Raw genomic sequence first — 13,353 nt, forward strand, 5'->3', positions numbered from 1 at the left:
GCCAAAAGGTTTGAGAATTAGAACAAAATGTTTGGGTTCTTTTGAAATGTATTACTCTTGGGAATTAATCTACCTGATTATAGATAGGTACAGCTTAAAACTGAGTCCATGTTAATCTCCTCACACAGCTGTTCCACATTAAAATGCATTCACTTTCTAATCTTTACCTGCAACTCTGCCATTCCTTAGGGCTCAACCATGTGTATGAGACTGCCTTATAAATGGTGCCAAAACCAAAATGAACTCTATCATAGATTCCAAACACATGAACAAAGGAAACTGACACCAGATACAGAGTTGAAAGATAATTCCCAGGTCTAGCGAAAGTAAAGATATTTAATTTTCTGTAGATTAACAAAGAGATTGGTTAGCAGTATACACTTAAGATTGTCTAGCCAGCTATAAAATAGTTCTTGGATTCTTAGGTTAATTCTCAGAATTAATCAAAAATAAAAAGACATTCAAAAATCTATAAAATGAACATTTCAAAATAGCTAGTAAACTGAATGAGAAGAACCAATAAAAACGCATATGATAGATGTGGAATAATTTTGTAAAATAAAGAATGCATAGCTAAAAAGTTATAATTGTCTGACAATGGATGCTTTATTTTTTAGATTCTTTCAAAAACGATTGGCAGTCTTTTGTCAGATCCAGAAGAGAAATAATCTATAACCTACAAAAATCTAAAGCAAGTCACAAATGGCTAAATCTGTATATGTGTTTTATACAGTAAAGTGAAAATCATCAACTACTTTTTCAACATATGGTAGGAAAAATAATTCATGGGAAATAATACATTGCCTTCTTGGTAGTCTCTGCCTAGCTTCTCCATCAGGCAAGAATGAAGCCTTTCGAAGGAATGTTCAAACCTCTGATAATAGAAGAAATTCAGACTTGTAGAATATTTAATACTGTTTAGAAATGCACTGCTTTTAAAAATTTTCATGTAATTTGGTACTTTCAACCATTTCCAAAGGATTTTTAGTTTTAGAATGGCAACTATAGCTGTGTTCATAAAAGCCAAATATATTACTTGTGCTGGAGTTAAGGTATCACTAAAAACAATAATTATAAGTAATATTGGCCCTGCCAATAGATGATCAACTTAAAATTCATGTCATGTGCATGTGTGAGGTGTCCTTCTTTGACAGATTTGTTTACATTTGTGTTCTTAGAATGAAATTAGTATTGATAATTCATTGCCTAAACTAAGGAACATTTTCTTTGGGTCTGAGTATTATTACTTCCATACATTTTACAGAGTCCTTAATTTGATGGCTAGAACAAATTCATTGAAATGTGAGAATAAGTATTACATTAAACAGAAAGTATTTTACATGACATAGGCCATAGAGTGCCACAAATACACTTGAAATAATTTCTAGGTAGAATTGTGCCACCTAAAATTGGGATTGCCTTTTGTTGATGTGAAATCACAATACCAGGAAGGGCATTCTTGCTCTGCTTTTCCTGAGGCTGTCTTCTTGGACTGAAAGCTCTAGCTCCACACAGAGATCTTCCCTGCTCAGAATTTCTAGAGTGGTCCCCATTATTCTCTATTTCAGTACCATCTTTCCTCTTTGTTTTCTTCCTCCCAGATTACCATTTTTATTATTTTTTATGTACTTATTTACGTTATCTTGAACTCTCTTCTGTTAAAAGCTCTAAGAAGTAGGGGTTGTATCAACTTGTAAACCTACCATTGACTCCTTAGAGGCTAAGAAGGGCTTGATGCACAGTGGTTGCTGAGTAATGACTGAAGATGCCCAACATAAATGAATAAATGTAAATATACAATAAATAATCTCCTATAGTAAACTGTAAAACATTCATATATGATACCGAATAGCTTTGATCTTTTACAAGAAAATAGTTTAAAATTATATTTTTTCCTTACAAGTGGAATGTTATTGTTGTTGTTCAGTTGCTGAGTTGTGTCCGACTCTACGAAACCCCATGGACTGCAGTGTGCCAGGTTTCCCCGTCCTTCACCATCTCCTGGAGCTTGCTCAAACTCATTTCCATTGAGTCAGTGATGCCATCCAATCATCTCGTCCTCTGTCATCCCCTTCTCCTCCTGCCTTCAATCTTTCCCAGCATCAGGGTCTTTTCCAATGAGTTGGCTCTTCTCATCAGGGTGGCCAAAGTATTGGAGCTTCAGTTTCAGCATCAGCCTTTCCAATGAATAATATTTGGGGTTTATTTCCTTTAGGATTTACTGGTTTGATCTCCTTGCAGTCCAATGAATTCTCAAGTCTTCAAAACCATAATTTGAAAGCATCAGTTCTTTGGCACTCAAGCCTTTCTTATGGTCCAACTCTCACATCCATACATGACTGCTGAAAAAACCAGGCTTTGACTAGATGGACCTTTGTTGGGAAAGTAATGTCTTTTTGTTAATATGCTGCTAGGTTTATCATGGCTTTTCCTCTAAGGAGCAAGTGTCTTTTAATTTTATGGCTACAGTCAACATCTGCAGTGATTTTGGAGCCCAAGAAAATAAAGTCTATAACTGTTTCTATAGTTTCCCTATTTTCCATGAAGTGATGAGACCGGATGCCATCATCTTAGTTTAATTTCAAGCCAGCTTTTTCACTTTCCTCTTTCATTTTCATTAAGAGGCTCTTTAGCTCTTCTTTGCTTTCTGCCATAAGGGTGATGTCATCTTTATATCTGAGGTTATTGCTATTTCTCCCGACCATCTTGATTCCAGCTTGCGCTTCATTCAGCCCAGCGTTTCGCATGATGTACTCTGTATAGAATTTAAATAAGCAGGGTGACAATATACAGCCTTGACATACTTCTTTCCTAATTTTGAACCAGTCCATTGTTCCATGTCTGGCTCTTGTTGACCTGCATACAGGTTTCTTCGGAGGCAGGTAAGGTGGTCTGGTATTCCCATCTCTTTAAGAATTTTCTACAGTTCGTTGTGATCCACAGTCAAAGACATTAGCATAGTCAATGAAGCAGAAGTAAATATTTTTCTGGAATTCTCTAGGTTTTTCTATGACTCCATGGATGTTGCAATTTGATCTCTGTTTCCTCTGCCTTTTCTGAATCCATCTTATACATCTGGAAGTTCTCGGTTCACTTACTGCTGAAGCCTAGCTTTGGCGGACTGAACATTACCTTGCTATCAGGTGAAATGAGTGCAGTTGTGCGGTAGTTTGAACATTCTTTGAACCCCATAAACAGTATGAGAAGGCAAAAGTAGAATGTAGAGTAAAATTAATGTTCCACCCTTGCATAGGTCATTGTAAGAATTAGGGGGACTTAAGTTCATATAAAAAAATGATTGTATTGATGCCACCTCTCCTTTCATACTAATCAGTCCAACACATAGTTTTTCATGAGTATTCTCATTATTAGAGTCAGTGAAGTATTTAGCATTACCCAAGAGGAACATCTGAAATAAATATATCACTTATGTTGTGACCTCTCAGCTGACAATAGTCTCTTCAGAGCTAAATTGCTTAGAAATGAAATGTGTCCATAGCTTTTTCCTCTGTTATCCAATCCTGTCAGTGCATGCAGATAGAAGGGGAACCTGAACTTGCTCCCTTATAATCTTAATATACAAGGATGATTCATTGTAATTGTTAACATTTTTAAACACCAACATAATCCCAAGGGCATGTATCTATGTTATGTACCGACATGAAAGACATATAAGACAGGTATCAGCTAGGTCCTTTAAGATCATGTAAGCAAAAACTACTGCATTTTGTTTTCCTTTTTAAAGTTGCTTGGTGTGATTTACTTAAACTCACTAGTCACTTACTAAATTCATTCCTTTGTCAGGCCCTGGGAAATTCCATACAGGCATATCTTATATGGACACAGCGGCATTTAGACAGTATCTTTTTCTTTGCAGTTTATTCTTTTTTTTTTTTTTGCTTCCATTTATTTTTATTAGTTGGAGGCTAATTAGAATATTGTAGTGGTTTTTGCCATACATTGACATGAATCAGCCATGGATTTACATCTGTTCCTCCTCCCACCTCCCTCTCGACCTGATCTCTCTGGGTCTTCCCAGTGCACCAGGCCCGAGCACTTGTCTCATGCATCCAACCTGGGCCCTATATGGAGTTTATTCTTAAATGCAGTAAAGCAAACCAAATTTGTCCCTCTGGGAAGGTATTGTTTCAAATTAAGTTCTTTTTGAGGCATGAAAATGGAAAATGTCACCTCACTGAATTCTGATAGTTTGACTATAGAAGACATTGTAGTCGTCATCATCATCATGTCATCTTTATTACTGTAGCTAATATTTATTGTGCTTATAATTTTCCATATAAGACAAAAGCTTTTCATGTATCACTTCATTCACAGTTGTAATAGCCATATGATAAAAAGGTTTTTATCACCATCAACATCATCCCCATTTTGGAAATAAGAAAACCAAAATTTGAGAAGTTAACGAGCTTGCTGAAAGCTACACAGCTACTAAGTGGCAAAATCAATCATTTAAATGTTCTGCAGTCCAAATTTCATAACCTCATGTGGAGTGTGCTGGCTAGTCGTGTATCTCTCTCTCCAGGGCAGCCTTGGGGCCTGCCAGTCATCATTTGCCCACCCAGGATCCTTCCTTCTAGCCGGATAGCAGGACTTCACCACTAAGGAACATGCTTCTCACAGCTTTAAGAGACTAAAATGGATTAAACTAAGCCATCAAATCTTTGCAGACTTGCAAGAACCTTTCATTTCACTGGGCTTTATAAAATAAATTAAGTGTGAAAGGTACATTTGGACACTTTTATTTATTTCATAATGCTATAAACCTAGAGATGTGTGTTATTTTAAACGCTGTGGATCCTGGTATTCTTGTGAATTATGAAAACGACTGTAGAATTTTCTTCTAAAATATTCAGTCCAATCTAGTGTTTTTATAGGCTTATTGCCAAAAATTTTAGTACACACAGTAAATTAATAAAACCCGTTTCTGACATCATTTTTCTAACATGATTCGATAGCTGATGTTTTTATTTTAGTTTTATTGGCTTTCTTTCTTCATAGTCTCATTTCCATTATTCCTTGGAGATTTGCCTATTGTAAATTAAACTTGAACTCTGGGTAACTGATAATTGTTGAGGTGACAGTTTCCAGTAACTGGGTTCTGCTGGGAAACAAGAAATTCCTATGACTTTTAAAATAGGTTGACCCTGTGGTTTTGGAAAAATCTTAATTGAAGACAAGTATTTTTGTCTTCAACAAACAAGACAAAATAAAAAGCAGAGTAACAGAAGTCTAGAACTAAAGGATACATCAGTAGTGTATTATAAGAAGCAAATCAGTAACCCAATTTGCTGGTAATTAAAAGTTTTCTCTGGTCAAATAGGCCAGGCTTAACATGTAAATTATAATTCAGATTTACATGTTGGAATTATAATTTTCTGTTCAGAGAAAAAATGATTTTTGAACCAAGTGAAGGCCAAATTATATAAATTTGCAACTAATAATAGAGACTGATTTTTAGTTAAGTTTAATTATATTAAATATGCTCTCAAATTCCAATTTCTATTGTGAATATTCTTATATAACTAAACATGAGTCAATAATTTTTTTTTAAATTTTCTAGGAATAATACAGCATATAAATGATATGTGTAGTATACATACTTTAACTTGCCTGAAGAAATTTTCTCATCTCCATTAAAAAGACTATGTAACCACAAAAAAGAGATTACAAATTTACCATGATATAAGTATAAAGAAACAACCCATGATTATGAATGCAAGGCTTTTATCACTCTGGTTTTGGCTCTACTCTGTTATAATGAACTAATTTATATATCAGATGATATCAAAGTGTGTCTTATATCCCTCTGGGAAAACATTAAGACCACTCATTTAGCTATTCAATTTTTTTTCATTTAATAAACATTTATTTTCATATCTATATAAAGTACTTTAATAGATATAATAGTGCAATCCTGAAACTGTTTTAACGCAGCCCAATGTTTATTCAATTTCTAACTTCCCATATCATTTCTGTTAGAGACCTGGACTCCAGCAATGTGAAAAAATATTTTTCAAAGCCATCTATAGCTATATATGTTTCATATATGACCCTCACAGAAGTGAACATTGTAAAATATGGCCTATCTAACATCAACCAGTTCAGGATCATTTAGCAAATTTTCTAGGAATATTACACTTATAACAATGAGTCTTCAGTATGTACTTGTTCTATGGATCTAGTGTTGTGATTATAAATGTACTACTAGGCATAAGTAAAGGAATTTTTTCTCCACAAAAGTTGACTTTGCTTTAATGGAGGCCTGATTTAAAGTAATTTACTTAATGGAGACTTTATATGAGATATTTAGCTTGTGTGGCTGCACATTGTTTCAAGGTTTTGTTGTTGTTGTTGTTGTTTTTTAATGTCATTTTATTTGTTTTTCTGTAAGACCACATAAATACACTAAAAAGAAAAGACCGCTAAAAATTCACATCTTTGAGAATGTAGTTTACCTTAATCTCTAAATTGTGCCTATTTCAAGGAAACACTTTATTATCTTATTTCTCCAAATTTATAGCTAAAGAAGAATGGTTCGCTCAAAGAAGTGAAAAACATCAGACTGAGGGGACAGCAACCATCTCTGTGAACTTGGCATTGGAGTCAGTTCATTAACTCTTCCACAGGGTGGCAGTCATATAGCGTGGAACAGGAGAAATGAAAGCAACACTCCCAAGTGGAAAGTTAGGGTTCAAAAATTATTTTTTAAACTTCATCAATTCATTGTATATATGTACTATGAAATGTTGAATATCACACCTGATTATGAAATCAATCTAGTTAAAATCTTATTACATAATTAGTTCGAATATTTAAAGCAAAGACAAAAGTCAGCATGGGTACAGCACCTGGGATTGAAGTATTATATTCACGTGGATCTTTGTCATAGAAAGAATTAAAAATTTATATTGACCTTTTTATATTTGATTTTATGTTTGATTTGAAACTGAAGTAATGTTAATGTGGACTTTTTCTTTGTCATAGAAAGAATTAAAAATTTATATTTGATTTATGTTAAACTTATCTTAAATATATATATTTATCAAGTCATTTTAGAAAATTCTAAGATAATCTATAAAATCATTAACTACATGCATGTTTTGTGTAACATGCATGTGTAACATGCTTGCATGTATGTATATACACACACATATACATGTATGTATATCTACCAAGAGAAAAAATAAGTTTTTAGATATACTAGCAAGATTTGATAACTATTGTAATGGCAAGCCAGTTGCTGAAACTGTAGAAAGGTTGAATTTGTAATTATTAAGATTTTAGTAACCATTGGGAGGATGTTTTCAGAAAAATATCTTTAAAAACATCTATCATAAGGCAGATTTGCAAAGTGAGTTAAAAATTATGCATTCATAATACAGGAATGATTCAATCAGTTCAGTTCAGTTGCTCAGTCGTGTCTGACTCTTTGCGACCCCATGAATCACAGCACGCCAGACCTCCCTGTCCATCACCAACTCCCGGAGTTTACCCAAACTCATGTCGATTGAGTCAGTGATGCCATCCAACCGTCTCATCCTCTATTGTCCCCTTCTCCACCTGCCCTCAATCTTTCCCAGCATCAGGGTCTTTTCAAATCAGTTAATGCATCCTATATTGAAATAGCCAAGGAAGGACCTATATGATAAATGAATAAAGATAGAGAAGAAAACGTAAAAAAAAAAAAGTGTGTATTAAGCTTTTATTAAATTGTAATTAATTATGACAGTGTACACTTTGACACCCAGCTATGATTCTAAATTCTTTAATTTGATCAACAGCTGAGGTTTCCATGCAGGCCAACAATTAGGGTCAGGCAAAACTTCTGTAGTAAAACAAATCAAGCAATATGTTTTGTTGTTGTTTTTTTACTAGTATGTTTTTTGCCTGTGTTACAAAAATCTATATAGAAAGGAGGTCACTCTACCTTTAGTTGCTTAGAGCATTATACTTAATGATAATGATAGTGTTTATTTGGACTGTTTGAATAACATCAGTCAAAATAATCACATGGTGTATGTCTATGTATGTCTAGCCTCTATGTTATTAGAAATGCTTGATTTCTAGGGATGTAGATATGTAATAATAATTCATTTAGTCTTATTCATTTATGTCCTTGTACTGAAAAGTACCTTATGGAAACCATTTTATTGGAATACTGTTGTGGTAAGAGAAACAACAGACAAAGCAGTGCTTTAAATTGAACATTTGAGACATGCTTTCAAATGTTAATCATGAAAGTGATCCCCAGGTACTTTCTAGAACATCTGAATTGTTTCCGTGTCCTGAATTCACATGACGATTTTTTAAGGTATGGCAATTAAATTGAATTATCAGTAGGGTGGCCAACCCATTCATGAAAATAATCCATTTAGGAGTAATTTTAACTCTGTTAAGTAGTAACACTCCACTAAAATGCATATCCCCCAAAATGACCAATTGAAGATTTTAGGAAATGAAACTAGATTTTTGTATTTTGAAGGATTAAGGGAGAGAAGGGTAGGTGTCACCAACTTCTGTTAAGCTAGAACCAGTCACCTGTCTTTACAGTTTGTGGTGATTAAAACTCTGATGTGTTCACCAAATGGCTTCTTGCATAACTAGCCAAGGCAAACCTGGACGAGTGGCTTGAGTGAAACTTTACAAGTGAAACAACAACCTCCCCAGTGTACTTTCTGGGGCAAGGGTTGTTATGATGTGATCTCTGTGTGGCCAAGACCAGCGAAAGAACAGAGACCAGATGTGGGATCTCTTGAGATTTGTGCTCTGCAGTCAGTGTGAAAGATGAAACAGATGAAACAATTAGAAAATGTCAATTCAAACAGTCAATCGACATGAATTATGGAAAAGCTCTTAACATAGTTCAAACCAGACCATGAATTCATGGAAAAGTGCTTTTCTGCATGTTTATCTTTAGAAAAAGCTAAACTGTTGAACTTAGAGTATTGGTTTACTCTGATTACTAACTTGGTAAAAATCAGTGTAAGTCAAGTAACCGTTTTATTAAATAGTTGTTGACCTCATTGAATTTATTTTCTATACTTCTATACTATTTAAATTCAGCACCTTCCAATGAATATATAAATTACAATAATTGAACAGTATCACAATTACATTTTAAAATATTTGCATATTAGAAGCAGTCAATATTTTAATTCTTTTTAAAAATGCTCAGAGCTTAAAATATTTATTTATATGTTACAGTCATCTTTTATAGAAAGTAAGTCATATGACTAACATCATACTCATACATGTGCATATTAAATATTTTCATGATGTGAAAAGTAGTGAAACTATCATTAAGTATAATGTTCTAAGCAACTAAACGTAGAGTGACCTCCTTTCTATATAGATTTTTGTAGCCTTGTCCTTATTAAGTAGGATTTTTTTTGCAGTGACTAGGTATGTGAATAATATGTTTTAACCAGGTGAGACAGCTGATGTTGGGTTGAATCTAAAAGATGCCATTTTTGCTGATGAAACCTTAGTCACGATCCTGCCACAGAATCGGGGTATGATGCAGAGCACCCAAGTACTAACTTAAATTTAGTAACCAAAGTCTATGTTTAGAGTAGATTATGTGGTTTCTCTCTGGTGCCTTCCTAAGTGATTTAGTGGCCTCAATTTTCTTGTCACATTAAATAACTGAAAAACATGCTTTATTTATCTTTTATTTTAGCTCTTTTGTTTTGCCTTTCAATTAAATTTTATGCAGCCTAACCGGCTACCCATTTTTAAATTCATCAGGTCCGTGTATTCACATTTTCAGTTGGTCAACATAATTATGACAGAGGACCTATTCAATGGATGGCCTGTGAAAATAAAGGTAACAAGTCTGTTTAATGACCACATTTTATTATAAGAAGATGAATTTAGTAGTTATCACTTCTACATATTATCATTTAAAATACTCTAAATTTGTAACTCATTTTTAAAGTGAGGCAAGAATAAGATGCAGAAGATATTTTCTCTAGAGAAAACACACAAACTTTGGCTTCGGTGTTACATTATAGTGTTACTTTGACATTATAGTGTTGTATTTTATTGAATTATACTAATGATTCTGATCAAATATAATTTGAATGAAGAATTAAGAATCAAATAATATCTGAGTTGTGTAAAACTTAGATATAAGAAAGTATAACATTATATGTACTTTTTTTCTGAGTGGCTGAATTATTTTTTTATATGTGTTATACATTCCTAGATAATTCAGACTTTGTATAGTGAATCTATATTTCATTTATTCTCAGAAAAAAATATTATTTGAAAAATGACACATGACAATAGAAAGAGCCTAGATTTATTCTGAAAGTTATATTTTGGCAGATATTTTATATAATACAAAATTGTTAGATACCCATCATTGTATACTTTTATTTTTCCAATGAAAACAATTTTTGATGATAATAGATTTTCTACTGCTTTCTAGAAAAATGACATTTATTTTATACAATATGAGAAATGTAGTGAAGTTTCTGATAAAGCTTGTGTATTTGCTATGAGTTTACATTAATCATACATTTTTCAAACTGATCAGTGGTATTGATATTTTAGTATTTTCTGAATTAGAAGTACTCAGTTTCTCCTAGAAAGCCATAAAATAGTTCTGTGTTTTTTATTATATCATAATATGTAAACATATAAATCTGTTGTGTATATGTGTGTATATTTCAGGTTATTACTATGAAATTCCTTCCATTGGAGCAATAAGAATCAATACTCAGGTATGGTTATTTAAAACTTGTTTAAAGTGTTTTTTCAAACTAAGATATTTCTCTGCTCCTTTAAATATGCTCAGTATGAAGAAAATAAGTGAAAATGAATGAGTAATTGATAGTATTACATGAATAAATAATTCGTACTATTACATTTGTAATAAAATAATGAGTATCATGGTAATGTATTGGTTTTTATTTCACTAAAATTCCAAGTGTTTTTAAATATCTGAAACTCAGACAAAGATGTATAATTATGTTTGTCTTCTCCTATTTTAAAAACATCATAGAAAATAAATAAAATCAATGTACCAACAATCTCATCATATAATTTCAACTTGTTTCTATGGCAAATCATTTAACTGAGTTTCCCCAAATTATAGGTTCAACACAGAAAATTAAACAATAATTATTTTCAACTTACAACAAGGAGATGGTTTTTCTACAGCCATTCAGTTGAAAACATACTTGTTAAATAGGTAGATTGAACCAATAACTTAATTTAAATATATATTATCTTTAAATATTCATAATATGCTATTTAAAATCATTTATTCAGTTTTAAACATAACTGAAAGTCTACAAAATAGACTAAGTCAAAATTTAGTGCAAATAACATGGCTTTTGTGGAAATGAATACTGAATATGTTGAGTTTTGAAATGAAACAGCAGCTGCATTCAAGCCTGATGTCTAGTTTTGGCACAGTATTTCATTTATTTTTGATATGTTTAAATGTAGTTTTGAATTTCAGCCAAACAATCTGTGATATGAAAACAAGTATGTGGCTGCTTTATTATTTCAAATTTGTGCAGTTCCATCCAGTAAATCACAGAGCCTTAAATAGTTTAGATTAACATAAAACAATTCACAGGGAACTTATTTCACTTATCCTTGGCTGTACCTCAGAAAGAGAATGTTTTGTTAGGAGAAAAAAAAGAAAAACTGGGGTAGATACATTGTATAAATAATACAAGTCAAACATTGTTAATTCTGAGTATGCAGACATACCATTTATGGAGTACCCAAAGTAGAAACTGAATGATTATATGCTTAACACTCTTAATAATTTTAATTCCATCTTCATTTTTACCTCTAGGTAAAATTTTCTCTGTGGAGTTTTTTTTTTTTCTTAGCACTGCATTCCTAGTTATCAACCACTTAAATTTTTTAATGTGTTTATATATAGGAATATTTGGATGTTCTGGGAAGACCAATGGTTTTAGCTGGAGACAAAGCCAAGCAAGTCCAGTGGACGAATGTATACCTGGACGCGCTGGTAAGCGAGGCTGTTTAACCAGAGACTGTTGCAACAAAAGCACACGGCTGACTTCTGTTTGTCTCCAGCTTCCATTTCTCTTTTTCTCTTCATGATTCCCTTTCAGAATTCCTTCTGTCACAACCTTCTTTGCTAGAATTTACATAATTTACTTAAAAATCTAGACTTGTGTGCAATAGAAAACCAGAGATGTAAAGTGTTGTTTTTTAGTTGTCATTGAGGATACAGAGTTTCAAACCCCGAATCTTGAGTTTAAGATCATTCTAGTAACTTTGTGAAGTTTTATGTAAAAATAAAAATCCTCAAGTCACATAAATTAGTAGATTTTGAACAAGAATTGTGAATAAAGTATTTTTAAAGTAGATTTCAGCTAGCAGAAGCTTGTAGATCAGATGGTAAAGAATCTGCCTGCAATGCAGGAGACCCAGATTCAGTCCCTGGGTTGGGGAGATCCCCTGGAGGAGAGCATGGCAACCCACTCCAGTATTCTTGCCTGGAGAGTCTCCACGGGGTCGCAAAGACTCAGACATGACTGAGCAACTAACACTTTCACACTTTCAGCTAGCAGGAGTCTGTCTGCTGTCTCCTCCATATTTAAGATAGCCTCCATATCTCAAACCAGACTCAACAAAACTCAGAAGTACTTGCAACTAGATAAACAAATATCTTACCCCACCCTGGAATAATCACAAACCTAATCACCTCTTCATATTATAATTTCTTGCTTTAGAGACAACCCCAAATATTTATGGAAATAGACCATTGAAGTGATTCAATCTGATGTGAAATAACAAATAAAAACATGTTAGGTTGTCCACTGCACAGTGGGAATTGTAGTACAGGCATGCCATCATATTTCAGAGCAGTGGTTCTTTCTCAACTGGGGGCAATTTTGCCCCTCAGATCACTTGGAAATATCTATAGGTATTATTGATTGTCATGACTGGGATAGAGAGAGTTTGCTATTGGCATCCAATGAATAGGTGTCAGGAATGCTGTTAGACATTCCCACAATGTACAAGAGAATCACACACATTCCCAGCACACTCTCATGTGCACGTGCGCGTGCACACACACACACACACACACACACACACACAAAACAAAGACTTATTTAGCTCAAAATGTCAATAGGGCTGAAATTGAGAAATCATATTTTAGTATAACTTTTCCTTTCCTAATATGAAAGTTATAAATAGTAATAAGGTTTATTCATATGCTTAACTTAATTAGAGAAGACTTAATTAACAATTTTGCTAGTGTAACATCAGAGAAACTTAAAATACTAAACCCTGAAAAATAGATGCTGATTCAGTAACCCCTTTTCCTACTTGGAG

At 33.2% G+C, this 13,353-nt stretch overlaps 1 protein-coding gene across 5 annotated transcripts in view; it reads left to right on the top strand.

The window, feature by feature from the left end:
• CACNA2D1 (calcium voltage-gated channel auxiliary subunit alpha2delta 1) overlaps positions 1-13,353 on the top strand; it is a 513,972-nt gene that overhangs the window by 431,951 nt on the left and 68,668 nt on the right. For all 5 annotated transcript variants that reach the window (XM_061165139.1, XM_061165136.1, XM_061165138.1 and 2 more), the window contains exons 13-15: positions 9,769-9,847; positions 10,699-10,748; positions 11,927-12,016. In XM_061165139.1, coding sequence (XP_061021122.1) covers positions 9,769-9,847; positions 10,699-10,748; positions 11,927-12,016 — 219 coding nt within the window. The remainder of the gene's footprint in view (positions 1-9,768; positions 9,848-10,698; positions 10,749-11,926; positions 12,017-13,353) is intronic.

Source organism: Dama dama, chromosome 18, assembly GCF_033118175.1.
Source record: "Dama dama isolate Ldn47 chromosome 18, ASM3311817v1, whole genome shotgun sequence".
NCBI classification, from domain to species: domain Eukaryota; kingdom Metazoa; phylum Chordata; class Mammalia; order Artiodactyla; family Cervidae; genus Dama; species Dama dama.